At 37.1% G+C, this 20,539-nt stretch overlaps 1 protein-coding gene across 1 annotated transcript; it reads right to left on the bottom strand.

The window, feature by feature from the left end:
* Positions 1-8,069: 8,069 nt before the first annotated feature.
* LOC132635540 (polyphenol oxidase E, chloroplastic-like) lies at positions 8,070-10,039 on the bottom strand. Its single transcript, XM_060351973.1, has one exon. The coding sequence runs from the start codon at positions 10,017-10,019 to the stop codon at positions 8,241-8,243; it is 1,779 nt and encodes a 592-aa protein (XP_060207956.1). The 5' UTR covers positions 10,020-10,039; the 3' UTR covers positions 8,070-8,240.
* Positions 10,040-20,539: the final 10,500 nt, after the last annotated feature.

Below are 20,539 nucleotides of genomic sequence, written 5' to 3' on the forward strand. Positions count from 1 at the left end.
AAATTGTTTGTGAGGAAAGAGGTTTGGCAGGAGAATTAGCAAATACCAAAAAGATACAAATGACTCGACATTCTGTAAAGTAATATGATTTAAAATATATTATATAAAATAGTTACAACTTACTGAAAACATAAATTGAAATAAAAGAAATGTAACATTTTTATGGATTTATGAGCATATAATTTCCTTATTTATAGATAGAAATAGTTCTTTTTTTTTTAATATTTAGTAAGTTCTAATTTCACTCATGATATATCATTTGGGAAGAGTTTATGCTAGTTAAAGTGATGATTTAAGCTTTCAAATTTTAATCAAATTTACACTCAAAAAACTAAAATTTTCACATAAATTAAAACAGAAGAGCAATTAGTAAGATCTAATAAATGCTCTAGTTGAATACGAAAATGTGGCTCCAAAGTTGCCTAAATTTTACCAAAATGTATAAAGACATATAATGTAAAGTGTAATTCAATACTCCCTCCGATCCATATTATAGGGTATTTTTAGCTTTGACACTTCTTCTTAAGAAATAACTTACTCCTAGAAAGAAAAATGTATTTTCACTAAATTACCCTTAATTAAATAGTATCAATTTAAGAAAACTACTAATAGCTTCTTGATTATGTAAAAAATTATTTATTTTCTATTAAATGTAAAAATTAAAATACCATATAATATGAACTAGAGAGTTTAAGGGAAAGAAAAGATTCACAAAATTTACTCCTTCCGTCGCAATTTATGTGGCACCTTTCAGATTTCGAAATTCAAACAAATCTTTCTTTGATCGTAATTTTTTCACATATGTTTTAAGTATTTTGAACTGTCAATTGTTATGTCTTATAGTACTTTTTACTTAGTTTCTGAATATGTAAAATTTATCTCAAAAAATTTAAAGATCATATGTCTGAATTCACAATCAAAATTAAATTATTTGACTCTCAAAATTTGAATTATAGCACATAAATTGATACCAAGGAGTACAACAATATCAACATACACTAATAATAAAGGTCCACGTACGAATGAAGCTAAAAAAAAAGAATGAGTGCAAAATTTGAAATAGACAAGAAAGGAAGTCACGTGTAGCTAATGTCAATTTATCAAAAGGCTTAATGCATATGCGCCCCCTAAACTTGCACTTTTTTTTCATTTTGGCACTTCAACTAAACGGTGTTCCTATTGAATTCCTGAACTTGTCCTCAAGTGTGTCTATCAAACACAATCCAACTTACATAGCATATATGATGAGTTTCATTTTTTCTAGCCTTGCGCGTGAATGTCAATCGCATCATACGTGGAAAATTCAACCAATTAAAATACCTCACCCATTTTAATTATACACATCAGATATTAAGTCTCCTAAAAATCCTTTTTAATTATTTCCCATATTATTCTCACGTTACCTTTGCTCATCTTTTAAAATTCTCACATGATTTTGCTGCCGTGTGTTTTATATAGGCACACCAAAAGCTGAAATTTTTTCTAGCCACAAAAGTACCTTTTGTTTCTGGCCCTAAAAGTAACCTTTTTTTTCTCAATAACGCTTCCATTAGTTATCTTTTGGCTTGTGATTTTTGTTAAAAGCAAAAATTGAAAAGGAGAATAATATGGGAGATAATTGAAAAGGATTTTTACGAGGCTTAATATCTAATGTGTATAATTAAAATGGGTGGGGGGAGGGGGGGGGGGTTTAATTGGTTGAATTTTACACGTAGGATGAGATTGACATTCACGCGCAAGAGAAAAAAAACTCATCATATATGCTATATAAGTCGAATTGTGTTTGATAGTGTCACACCCCAACCTTGGTGAGGCGTGATTGGCACCCGACACCCTACTGAGGCCGAGCAAACCAAACTGTACTTGCGTCATCTATGTCTCATATGGCAAAAAAGGCCAAGAAGGTCAACTATGAATATAATATCATGCACATGTATATGTACAATGGGCCTGCGACGTCAACATGTCCACTAACAAAACATAACTGAGTTGTACACAAGAATCTGTCTGCAAAGCCTCTAAGAACATGACTGAAGTACATAAGTTAGGACAGGGCCCCCGACATACCCTTAACACAAAATACATATACAACCTAGATTCGGCAATGCTCCAAGAAGAAGTGGAGCCGACCAATCAAAACTAGTACCTGAAAGCAGCCTACTGTGGAAGATCCTCGTCCCGTCTATCTACACCTGCGGGCATGAACGCAGCGTCCATAAAATAAAGGACGTCAGTACGAATAATGTGCCGAGTATGTAAGGCGTAAATGTAACATAATAAACATATTCTACAAAAAAGAAGGATAAGAATCAACTTGGCACATCTGGCTTACTAATGAGAATCTAGTACGCATATCTCTTTATACTCTCATATCCTTAACTACATCTATGTATCATACTGTGTCTCTAATTTACTTATCGTCCTGGAGCTAACTGCCCAACTGATCAGTGGTAACTGCCCGACCGGCCGTAGCACGGTGGTAACTGCCCCTCCGATTAACGCCTCACGGTAGAGCGCAACTGCCCGACTGGTTAGTGGTAACTGCCCAACCGGCCGTAGCACGGTGGTAATAATTTCCCTATTGGTCGTAGACCAATGGTAGTTATAATCGACACCATAACCAAGCTTCTACAAGAAATCTCTATGCACTTCTCATGGTCATCGCTTAACCTACATAATCCCATAAGACTTATAAGCATAACTCAGGCCATTAGTACTTCTTTCCGCTTGACTAGATTATAACCAAATCCTAAGATACAACATAAACCTCTCTTTGAACATTAAATACCTCATTAGAGATCCTCTGCTAGCACTCTATTCATGTCCTATAAAACATCCCTTAAGAACCTGTTCCTAAACTTGTTAGATTATTATTAGGGAACCATCATCATGAACACATCTCACATTGAAGGAACAAAATCATAAGGTGAGATCAACATCAATGAATGGAATCAAGAAATGCATGAAATAACTCGATAATCTCATAGTAGCCTTAAAATCATAAGCTTTGGAATTTCTAGAAATGAAATCATCATCATCATGGTCATCATAGAAAATATCTCACCTTTAACATCATCAAGAGCCTTTAAGAATCATGAACTTCTAACTTTTGGAAGTAAGAAGGTTATGAAGAATATGTATGGAATTGTCACGACCCAACTAGTGGGCCATGACGGGTATCCGGAGCTGACTACCGAGCACCACTCATCATACCATCTATCATACTCAATCTGGGCATACAGTGCTCTCGACACAAGACTTATCATGAAACAACCTCCAAATATCTCCCCAAAACATGTATATATGCATAAGCCCACGAGGCTACTAAAATGATGTACAGAACATACGATGAAGGAGTCACATAGCATCTACAACCCACACATAAGTATCTACGAGCCTCTAACTAGAATACTGGAATCGTAAGGATGGGATAGGACCCCGCCATGCCCCAACATGTACACAAAAGCATATACCAAGAAATGGCGACTCCGGAGTAGTGGAGTGCTCCTGCAAACTCGCTGAACAGGCTCCTAAGTGTCGGCACCGTCTCCATGCCTACCTGTGGGCATGAACACAGTTTCCATAAAAGAAAGGACGTCACTAAGAGCAGTGTACTGAGTATCTAAGGCATATATGGTAACATAATAAGGAAATATAGAAAGCATAAGAAGAAAAGATAACTATTATTGCTTGCCTCTCGAGGTGGAATCGTGCATGCTCACCTTTACCTTTAAAACATATCACACATTCATACACAAACTGTCTGAATCAATAACATCATTAGCCTGTATCCGGGGTAACCATCTCACGTTGCCCACTAGTGGTGCTGCCCGTGCCGTATAGACACGGTGTGATCATCCATAAGCCGCCCACTACGCTCACCATAGTGGTACTGCCCGCCGTATAGGCGCGATGTAATCTTACATGTACATAAACTAAAGCATGCATGGGAGCTCAAATAAAAGCTATTACTTTATCAGAGTGACGTAAGGTCGGGAACCTCCAATTACATTATGGAACATCGTCATCGCTATGCCTCGCCTTGAAAGAACTAGTATCATGAGGTGAGGCAATAACAAGGCATAACATCAATGAAATCATAAACATAGGATTATCAGGCTTATGAAAGCATCATTATCATCAACATTCTCATAGAATATACCTCTATCTCATAAGGAGCTCTTAAAGATCTTTCACTTTCATCTTTAGGGATGTAAGAAAGTCATGGAAACATAGGGAAGAAATCACAATGTAAGAGTAATGCCTTTGAAAGAAGGGGAATAGCCTTACATACCTTTATATCTTTTTAACTCTATCGTCTAATTGATTGCCTTTCAAGCTCGCGATTCTACCTTCAAGAGGATTTGTACTAAGATTAGACAACTGGAAACATACTTAAGCTTAAGCTAAAGCAACTACGAGCTAATAAAGATTTGGCGACATTTCCTTTGTTTCGACAACTTCCTCCATAAAATAAGACAACTCCCAAATAGAAAATCTATAATGTCATAATGAATAGATTCTTCAAATTAAAAATTATTCAAGAATATCACTATTTCCATATTTTCACTCCATATTCTTCTTCCTTCCATAATCCAAATATTTCAACCACTCAATGTTCTTAATAACATGAATTGAACATAAAACTCAACTCTGATGATGTAGGAATGGACTTTGGGTGACGATACTTCACTTGGAGAAAAACCCCAGTTCAATACAAAAGAACTTCTTGATCTCCACCAACCTTAGTGAGCATCCACCCACTTGATTTGCTAATTCTTGGTGTTTAATCCTTGATTTCCCTTGGATATATGATAATATGGTGTGAGGAATATTCTAGAGCTTCCAAGACTTAGAGAGAAAGTGAAATCCGAAAATTATAGACAAGGGTCGTCTATTTATAACTGAAACTGGAAGGTTCCAGAGAAGCGGTTCGACGAGCGGGTCGATGACCCGTCGACTTGCTTCGTCGACTTACGCCTGTAGATCCCTGATTGCAGAAACATGTTGACGGTTGGGTCGAAGGTTTGACGTGTCGAGGATTCGTCGCCTTGTCCCGTTCAGTCGCGCCTGCTGATTCCAGTTTGCTGAAATGTGTTAACGGTGCACAGTGACGGTCCGTCGTCATGTCGACGGCCCATTGACAGTGACTGGTGTCTACAGAATTTTTCTGATTCAGTTCAGATTTCGTCGATTTGATCTGCTCCACTTATAGTCCTGTAAATTACCAGGAATACCTGCTGGTACATTTGTACATGGGGTAAGACACTCTCTACCTTAACTTTCTCCAACAAGCTTTCTTCTCTCTCCTCAAATGTCTTTGGAATCTTAATTAGGATCATTAAGTATCCCTTCTTACTTGTAGGGACACCATATATACCTTAATTTGCGTTAGTCTATTTCCCCCGCAACAACTCGAAATTCCGAGGTGTAACAGGAATCATTACATAGGAATCATGCTTTTGAAAGAAAGAGACTAGCCTTAACATACCTGGAAGCTTACTTTTTGACTTTCCAACCTACCGCCTGTCTTGCAATCTACATATAAAATCATTCATACTATTGTTAGGCTCACCATCATACACTTGTCTTAAGCCCTTAATTAAAATCCTTTTAGAATCTGTCGAACTTCAGGTAGCATCTCCCATGTTTATGTGCCTAGCCCGAAATCACAGTCCAGCAACCACCACCAACAACAACAATACCAACATCAACAACAATATTATCAATACTAATATATTCCATAAACATCCCACACGATGTTTTATCAAATTTCTCAATCCATAAGTTCGTTATACGATCATTTAATAACTTTTCCTCCGTAAATAAGCTTAAATCAATATTTATAAGGAAAGATTCATACCTTTCACCCGCTAGAACTGCAATATCTTCAATTACACCATGAATCCAAGCCAAGTTTTGTCGCAATACGATTTTATAATCACAACTATGCGCTGTCCGGCCCTAAATTCGGAGATTTCACTTAATTCGCGGTAAAATTTGATGAACGGAAGTTGGGGGAACTCTCCAGAATGTTTTGGAGAGGTTTGGGGGTGTTTGGATGAAAAATGAAGGGGTAAACCCCCTTATATAATGTTCTAGAGTCGGTCTACACCGACCTAGAATTTGCTCTGCGCGTTCGCGCCACCTTGGGGCGCATTTGCGCAGAGTAAATCCTCTGCTCGGACAGTCTGTATTAAAATGCTCATAACGTTTGATTCCGATGTCCAATCGACGTGCGGTTTTTTGCGTTGGAAACTAGACTTCCTGAACTTCAATTTAGGCTTGTACTTTGCTTTAAAACTTTTCATATACTAAAAGATATTCTTTCTCCAAGTTGGGCCAAAATTACCCTTCATATTTTCTCCAAAGTTCCCACAAACTTAATTTCCTTAAATCAGTTGTCCTCCAATCCTTCCATAGCTTATTATATGAACGTAAAACCTCATAACCATAAGATAAACACATATAATCTCACATACCTCCTGAAAGGTAGCTTGAATCTCAACATACAAAACTATAGGGTGTAACAGATAGACACACTTGAGGACGAGTTCAGGGGTTCAATAGGAACAACGCTTAGTTTAGGTGCCAAAATGAAAAAAAGGTGCAAGTTTAGGGGGGCCACATATGCATTAAGCCTTATAAAATTACTGTTGTGCCCCTGTGAGGATGACAACTCTTTCGGATTCGCGTTTATATATAGTATTCCTTCCGTACCAAAAAGATTGTCTTACTTTTCTTATTTGTTTGTCCCAAAAAATGACACATTTCTATATTTAGATACAATATAACTTTAAAAAAAGATTCATAGCCACACAATTATTTAAAACTTGTATTTTACTACACATTCAAAAGTCTTTATTTCTTTCTTAAACTGCATGCCCAGTCAAACTAAGACAATATTTTTGGGACGATGGAGTACTAATTTTGTTTCATGTAGTGTTATGATTTTTTTTCTGTTTCTTCTTATATATTATAGTAATATCTTTCACTTTTGGTTATTAAAATTATAGATATTCACTTTCTACGTTATAAATATATTTTTCAATTATGTGCAGAGAAAGATCGTAGGTGGGGAATTATGTTGGGAAATAGGGAGAGGGGCAAAGAATCTGGCCGGTGCTAGCTCCATTGACCTGGAAAATGACTTCCACTGGGGTGAGTAATTTTCAACAAATTGAGAGAAAATGTCTCGGTTAATATAATATTTTCCTAAACATTTAATGTAATCAAATATGGATAATTAGAAAATTGTTTCCTTCAAACCAAACATACCCTTAATGGCTTAATCTTCACTATTTTCTGTAGTGCTTCTTGTTTTTTCATATGGTTTTTGTATATTAGTTGTAAAAAATATTGGAAGCCTTATCACCGGAATTGATCACTAATTTCATCAATCCGTTGTTAGAACAATTTCTTGTCACACCGTTCTAGAGTTACGAAGCAAAATTTGAAAGGAGATCTCTAAATTTCTCTCTTTTATGTTATCATACTATGTTCTATATGTTAGGGCTCGTTTGGTACGAGGGATAAGAGATAAATAATTCCGGGATTAAATTGAGATGAGTTTATCTCACGTTTGGTTGGGATAATATAGTAGGATTGTAGATTTCTTTTTATCCCTATGAGGAGGATGAAATAACTAATCCAAGATAAGTAATTCTAGATAACTTGTTTACAACCAAACGACCCGTCAGAGTATGACACTTGAAAGGCCTTCAAGTTGCAACAATTTTGCTTGGAGTGCCTATGATGGAAGCTAATAGATGTGCTATCAATCTGAGGAATGTAACCCCTCCTCCTTATATATTTTGACTAAAAGCACGAAAATTGTAGCATCACTAGTTCATGCATATCTAAGAGCAGAAGGGGAGAGGCGCAAGGAGTACTCATAAAGTAGAATTGAGTGCTAATATTAAAGCAATCATTTAGGCTAATTAAGTTGTAAAATATCATACTCCATTAGATTAAATATGCCATTCAGTGATTAGATTTTGTTTCATTATACATGCTATGTTGTTACCTCGTCTTGTTTCACCATAGATCTTTGACAACACCAAATGAAATTAAGCCGACATAAAGATGAGAATCACATAGAAATTTGCATGGAGACAAACATTTATTCCAGATCTAGCAACAACTGGAAAGTCAATCAGCAATCCAGTTGTTATTTTAACAGAGAAATGAAAACTAAACACACGCTGAAATTTTTGGCACCATAGTCACCAAAGCGGGACTTAACAATCCTCAAGCTTGATCTCCACACCTTCAATGGCAACAAATTCGCCACCTTTCTTTGGAACCATAGTTACCGCAATAGTTTCTTCATCTTCCAATCCAATGTCCTCCAACAGTTCAGTGATGGCCAGCTGGAAAGAAACACCGTTATCAGAGGAATTATGATCTGCATGAACGTGTGGCAAGCTGGTGTAGCTTCCTCCAAACTCTGCCTTGTCAAGCTCATCCGCATTCACCGTCTTGTCTGTGTTGAGGAACACATCAAACCTTATATACTCCAACTTATTATGCTTGACATGACTGAATGTCAGCATCTCCTCTTGTTCATTTTTCTCCTGTGGAGTCCTCGATGAAGCTGGCCTATTGATGGAAAAGGAAATGGCTCTGTCCATTTTCGCGAGTGGGAATACCTTGCTGGCTGGTGGAAGTGAACCTGTAGGCACTTTCCCTGATGTGGTCTTTTTTGGTTTAAAGTTACGCCATGGGGTGGGCATTGGTGCGTAATCGTATCCCATCTTCTTGGAGTCCAAACAGTCTCGCACTTTCACACGCCATGGGTTGCGGTTTTCATCGTAGAAAAAGAACTCCGAGTTCAACCAATCTTTGTCTGCCAAATCCCTTCGTTTCCCTCCTATTGCTTTCCATTCATTCCACATCCGGTCCACATTGCCGTGGTGGCAAAAGAAAACCGGGTCCAAACCAGCTGAGTAGAAATTACCCATATTCTCACCGTTTGACTCGACGCCATTACCCAAATCTGAACCTCGCACTGTACCAGTCCAAATGTGGACAGGAGTGTGAGGGATGTTTTCAATGGTTCCCGCCCCTGGGTCAATATCACTTCCCAGACGGTAAGGCTTACCAAAGAAGAGCAGCGGGCATGGAGCGTTAGTTATCATTTGACGATACATCAGAGTTAAGTTATTCGTCATCGTCTGGAGTTGAGTGGTTTTGGTTTCCTCGCCGAAAGAACCAAGATCGATTATGGTTCCGTTACGGACGTGTGGGTTACGCCTTTCGTCGTAAAGGGAAGAGCCTGGAACATCGAACATGGGAGGCAAACGCATGCCCTTTGGATGGTCCCAGTTCCAATATGGTAAAGCGAAAGTTGGATCATTAATGAGAGATCCCAAGATTCTCTCGTAGAAATACAAGTACCATCTATGGAATGGGAAGAAAAGCCAAGAGAAGTGAACTTGTAACTTTTTGTCACCAATCATGTAAGCACCGTTGCAATAAGCACAATGGATATTGGCTTGTTGCTTGAACCCAAGAGGGTCAAAAGGGTCTTTATCTAGTGCCCTCATTCGACTAGTGGCTAACTGGTACTTGGCTATGTACTCCTCATCAACCGCATGAGCAGGCGGACGCATACGGAGTTTGGTCATAGAAGGGAACTTGTAATATGGAACGCTGTCCATGTCATCTGGCTTAGGGGGGCAACAAAGATAGGGTACTGGTATAGGTGGATCTGTAGGAAAATTTATCGAGGCTCTACTACAAGATTTGAGATCAGGGGCTGGTATAGGAGAAGCAGTGGCGGTTAATGGTGCAAGATTAGCAGCACCATAGAGCCCTCCTAAACCAAGAAGCACATTTCTCCTATCAACACCATCAAGGTTTTTGTCATGCTCGCCAGTGTTGTTGGCATTGCATGAAACCTTGAAACTTTGCTTATTCCTTCCTTGGAGGAAAAGCTGAGAGGGTTTTGCAAAGAAGGATGAAGAAGAAGAGGGTGTAGTGGTGGTGCACAAAGGTATAGTAGAAGAAGAAGCCATTGTTGGGATGAGTGCTTTGCTATGAAGGGTTTCGACCATTATTTATACACAATTGGTAATGATGCAAAGACAAATTAAATGTGAAGCACGAGGCGGATTGTTGTTATTCTTAATTATCGTGCAATAAGAGTGAGGAAAATTATTAGTTTAACTTATAAACAAATCTGCCAATTAGAGTAATGTAAAGCTTATATTCTATTATTAAGTGAAGATTTAATAACAAAACAAATACTGTACAGTAGCTTATTTTGTAATTAGAAAGTGTGTGTGTGTGTGTTTGGATATTATCACATTGAAAATAGTTTAGGCCTAACAATATTATGGATTCGGCTCCTCTTCATTTCTGTTCTCATCATTTTCCCGAATTCTTGTTTAGATTATATTGGAGACACGTGTCATAATTTAAAATGAATGACTGAGATTTAATAAATTAAAGTAAAGCCCTAATCATGATTAAGATAATTAATTACTTCTATATATTTGCTTCCGGAATATTTTTACAATCCACAATTTTAATTGTATATTATATCTTCCCTAAATATATTTAAAACTTAACCTAAAAGAGTTTGTTTAAAACTATACTTGTACTTTTACCAAATTATAAATACGTGGCCTGGGACGCAGAATCCCATTTTTGGGCCTAGCGATTATTTTAGCCCAGTTATTGAAACTACAAAAATATACGTACTTTGTTTTTTTTCTTAGTTTATGTACCGTATTTTTTTTTTAGTTATCTTTAAAAAATGATGTATTTTTATATTTTAAAAATAATTTAACTTTAGAATCGTCATGTATAATTTCAAGTAGTGCTATGATTTTCTTTCATTCTTCTTATTTTCTTTCATTCTTCTTATCATAGAAATATTTTTTTTCACTGTTGTTTATAAAACTATGATAATCACTTTTTCATAGTGCCGTGTACAAATTAAAGTTAATCATGATCCACAATAGATGAATTAGGAATACCAAAACCACTGTCTACCTACCCACAGGACCAGCTCAATTATTTTATATGTAGAGAAATGGTGGTAGGTGGACGAAGGATCCCCTCCAGAAACTTTTTTTTTTCTCTGTCAGCAACTTTATGTTCACTTTTTGGATATCATACCATCAGTCCCAAAAGAGCAAAGAATATTAGAAAATGGCTGGGATTCATTTTGTCATTCAAGCTTACTAAAAGGAATTAAAAATTGGAGAAGAAGAATATATTCTTCTCAAGATCACTTCCCGTCATCCCCGTTTTGCTCCAAACTACAAAGTTGTAAAATGCAGCACAAGATACATGAAAATATGTAAATGAACATATTTTAAAAATAAAAAATAAAAAAGTAAATGATCACATGAGAAATAATAGTTGCTCTTTACCTCCATTTTTTTCTACTATCGATTCTTGGAACTGTATTTTGCCACAAAAGAAAGTAATTTTGCAACTAATACTATAATTCAAGCGACATAAAGATCCTTGTCTTCTCACCTTAAATATTGATTTTTTCAAGTAGCAAGTTTGTGCGAACAGAGACAATATGAGATTTCAAATTACTTTATAGTTTCAATATTTCACAAAATAATCTAATAGACTACGTCCCTATAGCTAGCACTTGGAAATTTGAAGTAAATGGGACCATTGGAACTCTCGTTCAACTAGTTTGGAGGTTATTCTGATAAAATTATTTAATCGAGTGATATTCTAATCCTAAAAGAAACAAAAGTGATATTAGGAGATAATTGTCAAAACATGGGCGATCTTTTAGGGAATTAACTTTTTTTTAGGGAAAGTGGTGATATATGAGTGACTTTATTGTCTTAAATGAAACAAAACCGACTTTTGTAGGAAATTTCCTAAACTTGGATAGTTGAATATGTGTCTAAACTAAGAATTACGAATGTCACTTTTACCTTCATAGTTTGACTTAACTTGCGCAAAACCTTCCATCTTTTTCACTTTCTTTCATATCAGTCTCTTGAGAACCTAAAGTTTATATTTTTTTACACCAACGTAAGGTTTATTTGATAAAATACTTGAACGTGTTTGTCTAGTTTTTTTTTGTTTTTTTCTGAAATATTTGGACTGAATCAGTGATTATGAACAAAAAGGGGGAAAAAAGAAGAGGAAAGGACTTGGACCATCTGATTGTTTCTATCTAGTTCATTAAGTGCAGTTTTTCTGTTTTTTTCTTATTTAATTATTTATTTGCTCTTATTAGGTTTGCATAATCTTAAAATTACAAGAATGATTACTCTAAAGATTTATGTTTTATCAGTATTTTGGTCATTACAACTACCAACAACCACCACTGACTTCTAGTGTACAATCAACCACTAGTCAATCACCTTTACTATTAGCCCCCATGACCAATTATTACTACCCCCACCCTCTTCCATCATACTATACATACACCACCACAAATCCCTACCGCCATTTACCTTCGATAATCATCATTACGGTTAGCTATTACCACACATATATCACCTCTGGTCGCCAACGCAAAATCATGCACCCACCACTTTACAATTGACACCGTCAACGACAAGCACCACTAACTGCAGTAGCCGTTGGTTTTAATTAAAGCATGTTTCGTTTCATAAATTACAATATTATATAGTATAAATTAAGATTTTCTTTATTATTGTGTTGGTATACTATTTCATTTGTATTAGTTTTTAAAATTCTGCACTTTTTAGTTTTTTAAATAGAAATAAATTATATATATTCAGATGTTGAAAACTAACTCATTCTTTATGAACAACATTATATATTCAAATATCTTAATCTTAATAAAAGGGTAAAACTTAGAATGAGTTTAAATTTGTACACTTCTTTAAACTTGAATTACTTACCATATTAGAGAATTCGATCATATTCTTCACAAATTATTATAAAATAATTAAATAAAAATCTTTACATTATTCCTGTGCCCGAGGTCAGCTAATAATTTGAGATAATGGGACGAAAGATGTTAAAAATCTGAATCACGTTTTGATTTAAGATCACGCGATTCAACTTTATCAAATCAAAAAGAGAAGAATTTTCTTATGACATCTAGAAAGTATTTAGTTTCTTAATTAAAAAGGTTTCACATGAAATCTTATCGAAAATATAAAATGAAAAGGAAAAACCAAAAGACTAACAAAAAGTAATTCTACCAAATTTATTTTAGATAGTTTCATTAAATCTTTTTTTTATCACTTTTTTTCTATTATTTATTAAACTTTCAAAATCAAGGAGGAGAGTACAGTACTTTTGAAATGAATATTTAATCTTAACATTATCCTCAACTAATAAAGAAAAATTATAAAATGGATTTATGTGCTGGGGGCTTTCATGATCCGCTAATCGCTTCCCATTGCACGATCATATATGTAGCTCGTGATTCATGAACCTCATTATGAAATTGATGAGTCACCGCTATGTACGTTAACAACTTAATTAAAATATTCAGTTTTGAACTGATAAGGAAATGGCCACTTACAAATTTAAATAGAAGAAAAATGACTACTTCAAATTTCTTGCCTGTGTCATTTTCAAATTTCTTATATTAAAAAGCTAAAATCTTTTATAAAAGATCATAAAATTAAAAATAAATTTGTAAAGACTTGCAAAACCAATTGACCTTGAATTGGCATAGGAGCGGCTATTTATATTATCGTAATTTTAGCATGGAGTACTTAATTACACAAGGTTTTATTATTCACTATTATTTGTAAAGTTAAGCTTAACCAACTAAGTTCTAGGTACTCGGAAGTACTACAATAGTCATATAGTGACTAAACATATACAGGGTTAACTTTTGAATTAGTGGAGGACAGGACTATGTTTTTCTTTTCAGTCTTAAGTGGAATATATATTAATCAAGCATTTACCTTTATCTCCTCCCTTTCTCTCTCCTCCCGTTTCAACTTTTGAATTGTAATTTTTTTATCAAATAATCCAGAAATCTATGACCTTGCATTACGGGTTTCAGTAAAGGTCCATTAAAATTTATGATTGTTGATGAAACCAATTATAGCAAGTACGTACTTAATAAAAGGACCCTAATATTTTTTGCTTCCAATATTCAAGAGATGAAGACCATTTGAGTGAATATTTGGTAAATAATATAATATTGATGCTATTTCGATCCACAAGATCGACGATCACTTAATTATCTTTATATGCCTTTCCAATAATCTCAGATAACCATCGAGCACCGCTCATTTTACTATTCATCATACTCATCCTGTTTTCATTCATTAATCTCATGCTTCTATTCATAGGGAAATCATTTTTCGCTTGAAACATAATTACCTTTATATACATAAGCTCTTTGGCTATCAAAATAACACATACATATATACAAATGGGAAATCGTGAGGCCATACTACCCACACATACGTATCTACGAGCCTCTACTAGAGTACTAGACATATGGACGGGACAGGACCTCGTCGTGCCCAAGATATATATACACAAAATAATAATCAATGGCACATCCGGAACAATGGAGTGCTCTCAAGGTTTGCTGATAGCTCCTACGAATCTGGATCACCTCCCTGTCTACCTGTGGGCATGAACACAGCGTCCACAGAAAAAGGACGTCAGTACGAAATATGTACTGAGTATGTAAGGCATGAGTAGTAACATAAATAAAACGTGAAGGGTAACATGAAATAAAAGCCAAAGTATACCTTTTGAGGTGTTCGTCATACTTACTTTACCTTCCTCAAGAATCGTGGAATGCACATGCATCTACATGTAACGATACCGTATCCACTCTTACACATTAGACATTATCTGTATTCGGTCACATGGTAGCTCGACAGTATCCGTATTCGGCCATATTGGTCGACAGTATCCGTATTCGGCCATATTGGCTCGACAGTATCCGTATTCGGCCATATTGGTCGACAGTATCCGTATTCGGCCATATTGGCTCGACAATATCCGTATTCGGCCATATTGGCTCGACAACATATACAAGTCATCCGTACCCGGCCATAACAAGGCTCGGTATATCTCATCATCATCATTGCCATCACTACAGAAGTATTTTATCAGCATTATCTTAAGAGTCTTGGAAGTCATAAATTCTAGCTTTTCTTAGGAGTAGGATATTTTAGACATCTTAAATGAATTCGCAATACGGGGATTACGCCTCTATATCACCTTGAAGGAACAATCACATAAGATGAAATCAATAACAATTAATACTATCTTGCGGCAAGCTCAATGATATCATGAGAACGTTAAGAACCTTAAACCTTGGGCCTTTCTAGAATTGAAATCATCATCATTATTCTATCTCACTTCATTATCACTATCATGATCATCATCACTATCAAGTCTCACTTTTGAAGAAACAATAGTATAAGACAGGGCCAACTATCATGAATATAGTCAAAACTTATATAGTAAGCTCAGTCATCTCACGAGGACATTTAAAACTTTAGGCTCTGGGTATCTCTAGGAGGGGAATTATCATCGTAATCATTGTCATGAAGAACACTCATCAACTTCATCATGTGGGTCTTAAGAGTCATGGAAATCTAACATTTTAGGAGTAAGGGCAATATGAAAATCGTGTGTGGAGTCATAACGTAAGAATTACCATCATAAGGATCATTATCGATTATATCGCAAGATTCATGGAAATTGTGAACCTCTAGTGTTTCTGGACTTAGGAGCATTATGAGTGTCGTATGTAGTTTAACAACTATGGAATCATCATCATTATCATAGAACATATCCCATCTCTGGCTCATAAGAAGACTCTTAATAATCATAGACTTGTAACTTTTGGACTGAAGGAAAGTCATGGAAATTGTAAATAGAGATAGTAATAAACGAGTCATGCCTTTTGAAAGAAAGGGGGACTAGCCTTACATACCTTTGCATCTCTTTAACTTTATCGACTAACCGCTTCCCCTCTAAGCTCACAATTCTACATTCAAGATGATTCGCGCTAAAAGTAAGTCATTGAAACACTCATATGGTCAAACTAAATTAATAAATGAGCTAATGAAAATTGGGCAGCATTTCCTTTGATCCAACGACTTCCTCCATACGATTCCAAGATCACAATATCAACAATTCCATAATCAAAAGATTATATTCAAATTAAACTTGTTATACCCCATTTAAACTGGTTAAAGTAGAGTACAACATATTGGTGATTCCTATTTGTTGTACTACACTTTAACCCGTTTAAATGGGGTATAACAGCTTTGCGACTCCGCTGGGGATTTTAGGTTCTTAACCATAACAACTTAGGTTAATAATTAATTAATTGGATGTTTTGGGTGTTTTGTCTATTTTTGCTTTTATCGTTTTCTTATGTGCTTTTAAGTGGCTGTTTATTATGTGGAATTTTCTATGTTACTGCTTTCCTTAAACTGGCATTCCGTTCATATTTCCTCCATTTCTGGAAAACTCACACTATCACACGTATACGCGAGGTGTGTTTTGCGCACCCGCAAATTTTTTCAAAAAATCCAAAAAAAATTTAGGAGAGTTGGCATATGCGCGGGGTGTCCGAATTCCGGTGACCGCGTAGCCTTCTCACTCGAGTAGTCCACTCGGGAACCTTGTGTCTAGTAAACCAAATCTTAGAAAACTTAAGATAGAGCTTTGCCACCAATTTTATTTAGTCATGCATGCATAAACCTTAGGTGGGTCGGTCCTAGGTATCGACTCCATAATTAGGAAACCTACCAAATCGTCGACGGGTTTTCATGACCGAAGGATCAGCAAGCATATTATGTGTAACGTGATAGTGATAGAAGGATCCAAGCCTAATCTTGACATATCGAGTTTGGAAAATCACTTCTTTTTCTTTTTGTGTAGGATGGGTTTCGTCTCCCAAATTCTCGAGATGTGGGCTCAAATGGCAAATATAAGGGAATGCGGGAGCAGGGCCTAGCAGTGACGAGGCATTATCTTCAGTTCAGCCGCCAGCATGATTAAATGCAAAAAAAAAAAAATGTTGGCCGAGTTTTAGGATTGTCTTTACATTATACCATCTTTGATGTATTTTGGTTTATTGTCTCATTAATGTACTCGCTTTTATTTCAATGAAATTTGGCCTTTTTATTTTTCAAACTCAAATGTCTCAATTAAATGGCTTGGATCACTCTATCATAATCCCGAGTATTTGGCGTTAGGATTACCTCTGGCACAAAAGAGGTCCCGTGCATAATAGGTCGCGCTATGTTCCTCTTTTATTATATGATTTGTGTGCTATGCAATATGTGTTTCTTTCAACGTTATTTGCAAATGTTCGCATTACGATAGTTAAATCAGCAATCCTCGCACTATACTAATGCAGTTTTCTTCATTTTAGAAGGTTTTCTTTTATTTTTTTATTCCCCCCCCCCCCCCCCCCCCCCCAAAGATTGATTCGTGTTGACTGTGAGCTAGCAGACCACCCATACTTCACAAGATCAAAAGCACGAGCATCCAACGATATGAATGATTCAGGGGCATCCGAACAGACTGGCTTGGGACTCGTCACCGTTCCAAGAGACGAACCCGAGGCTTCGGGAGGAAGGAATGAAGAACTCATCGCCCAACCGATGCAACAAATAGCCATTATGAAAAGTGAAATTGAGCGACTGCGAAATCTCACCAACCTATCCAATACCCTCAACACTCCTCACTATGAACAAAGAACGAGCGCGACAATTCCACCATCTTTTTCACCTGTTGACTCGCCCGCTCCTCAGCCCTCTTGATAACGTCCAAATCCACCCTATTAATTAGAATGGGCACGGTCGTATGCAAATATATTTACCCAACTATGAGTCGGGGTCGAATCCCACAGAGAACAATATGTAGGCAAGTAGGAAAAGTAGGAATTTTCACCAACTACGCTAAAGCCAAACGATGAATAATATTTTGGTTTTGTTTGAGAGAAAATTATAACTAATGCAAAAATGTAAACTAACCTAGAAAGCAAGTAAAATGATCAATGGCCACAAGCATGGATACAAGGGAAACTACGCTCAAGTAACGATCCAATGTATTTCATGATTTACAAATAATGGTGAGTTTATATTACTTAGCCTCGGATAATGACTCTAAATTAGCTTCTTCTGAATACTAACTAGACTACCTAATTGAATATCCCTAAAGCAATTAGGAGCATTAAGAACACCCGAATATGGCTACAAGTGGTGTCGCCTATTCCTAGGTCGATTTCCATTAGATGAGGGTTAACGCCCCAAATTCTTGTTAATTAATCTTTCCCAATCCCGAGTTTGCCTCTTCCAAGTTTAAACCGAAATAAATGGGCAAGTCTTAGGGTTAGCTACTCCCTTAAGAATCATTCAAAATGAGATTAATTAAAGAAACAATAACTCACTTCATTAGGAATAAAATCATTCAACACATAAGCAAAACAAGAGATTCAATCCAAACTTAAACAATATATACTTGCATAAACAAGGTTCAAGTATTGAAATGAAATACTACACACATAAATATTCAATACCAAACAAGAAATTGAAGAAATGATTAAGAATATCTCATTAAAGTGCTTCCAATCTTCTCCTCCAATGTGTTGGTGTGAAACCCTAGCCTCCAAGGACTTGTGTTGAGCTAAAGATCTCTAATATTTTGCCCTAGTTTTCTATTTATATGAACTGGAATGGAAGACATCATCAAAATCCGAGTTCTGGTCGAAAATGCAGAAAATCCTTCAACGCGATCGCGCCATGTGTCTGCGCGATCGCGTGGATGACGTCATCTCTACTCGCTTCCTTCAGCGCGATCGCGTGAACTTTCAGCGCGAACGCGTGGACTTAATATCGCGCGTGTGCGCGATCGCGTGGGATACCTGAGCGAACGCGTATAATTAATATCGCGCGTAGCCGCGAACGCGCAGAGTATTTTTCCACGAATTTTTCCAGAACCTCCAGTTATTTCCAGTTTTGCAACTTTTTTGCTTGTTTTCCACACTTAGGCTCTAGGGACCTCGTATTACCTGAAACATGATAAAAACTACGTAAAATGACATAGACTTGCTTAAAAACAAGTAAAACTTATAGTTAAAAAGCATCGATTGTGGTGTAAAATCACGCCACATCACCTCTCCCTCAAACCCTCCGCTTCACACAGTCAACCCAGGCACTACCAATTCACCCCTTATCTCGCAACAAACCATCCCGCAACAAACCACCCCGCAACAAACCAACATACAACAGACCATCCCGCAACAAAATGACCCGCAACAAGCCAACCCCCAACAAATTAACTTCCAACGAGCCAATCCGCTACCTTTCACCACTCCCTATATTCCTCAGCCTCCGGTTATCCAAACTACCCCACTTACCCAAAACCTAAACATTTTCCTTCAGCCGCCACCCTCCATATTTTTGCCCTCTCGTCATCTCAACTTAGTCACCTCCTTTGGTATGATTTAGCCGTTAAATCCGGCGTACCTCTCCTTGGTTCGCCCCTTGTACTTCGTATATCCTGTATTATGGTAAGTTGGAACGAAAATAAGAATGAAAGGGAAGAAATCGGATATCTGAACGCGTATCCTTCAAATCAACAAGGAAAATGAGTAAACCTATCATTCTCCATATATTTTCTCAATATTTGCCATGAAAATGGAATGACAGGTACAACCTCTCAAACATTCTATATCATCAGAAATATTGCAAATGACATGCATCAAAAGTGGCTGAGCACCGCCTTTATGTGTTGCATGGGCTGAGCACCGTCCACTTGAAGTCTCGGCATAAGGTTGAACACCGCCTTCTCTATGTTGCATGGACTGAGCACCGCCCATTTGAAATTTCTGTATAAGGCTGAGCATTGCCTTCTATATATTGCATGGGCTAAGCACCGCCACCTTGGAATTTCTGCATAAAACTGAGCACCGCCCCTCTTGAAATTTCTGCATAAGGCTGAGCACCGCCTTTTATATGTTGCATGGGTTGTGCACCGCCCCTTTGGAATTTCTGTAAAAGGCTGAGCACCGCCTTTTATATGTTTCATGGGCTGAACACCGCCCTCTTGATGTTTCTGCATAAGGCTGAGCACTGCCTTCTATCTGTGGCATGGGCTGAGCACCGCCCTCTTGATGTTTCTGCATGAGGCTAAGCACCGCCCTCTTGATGTTTCTGCATGAGGCTGAGCACCGCCTTCTATATGTTGCATGGGCTGAGCGCCGCTCTCTTGATGTTTCTGCATGAGGCTGAGCATCGCCTTCTATCTGTTGCATGGGCTGAGCACCGCCTTCTATCTATTGCATGAGCTAAGCACCTCCCTCTTGAAATTTCTGCATTAGGCTGAGCACCGCCTTTTATATGTTGCATGGGCTGCGCACCGCCCCTTTGGAATTTCTGCAAAAGGCTGAGCACCGCCTTTTATATGTTGCATGGGCTAAGTACCGTCCGTTGGATGTTTCTGCATAAGGCTGAGCACCGCCTTCTATCTTTGCATGGGCTGAGCACCACCCTCTTGATGTTTCTGCATAAGGCTGAGCACTGCCTTCTATCTGTGGCATGGGCTGAGCACCGCCCTCTTGATGTTTCTGCAT

Source organism: Lycium barbarum, chromosome 4 (genome assembly GCF_019175385.1).
Source record: "Lycium barbarum isolate Lr01 chromosome 4, ASM1917538v2, whole genome shotgun sequence".
NCBI lineage: Eukaryota > Viridiplantae > Streptophyta > Magnoliopsida > Solanales > Solanaceae > Lycium > Lycium barbarum.

Bases quoted from the DNA above. Each gene is read 5' to 3' on its own strand.
- LOC132635540 (XM_060351973.1), bottom strand. From the start codon at position 10,019: ATGGCTTCTTCTTCTACTATACCTTTGTGCACCACCACTACACCCTCT.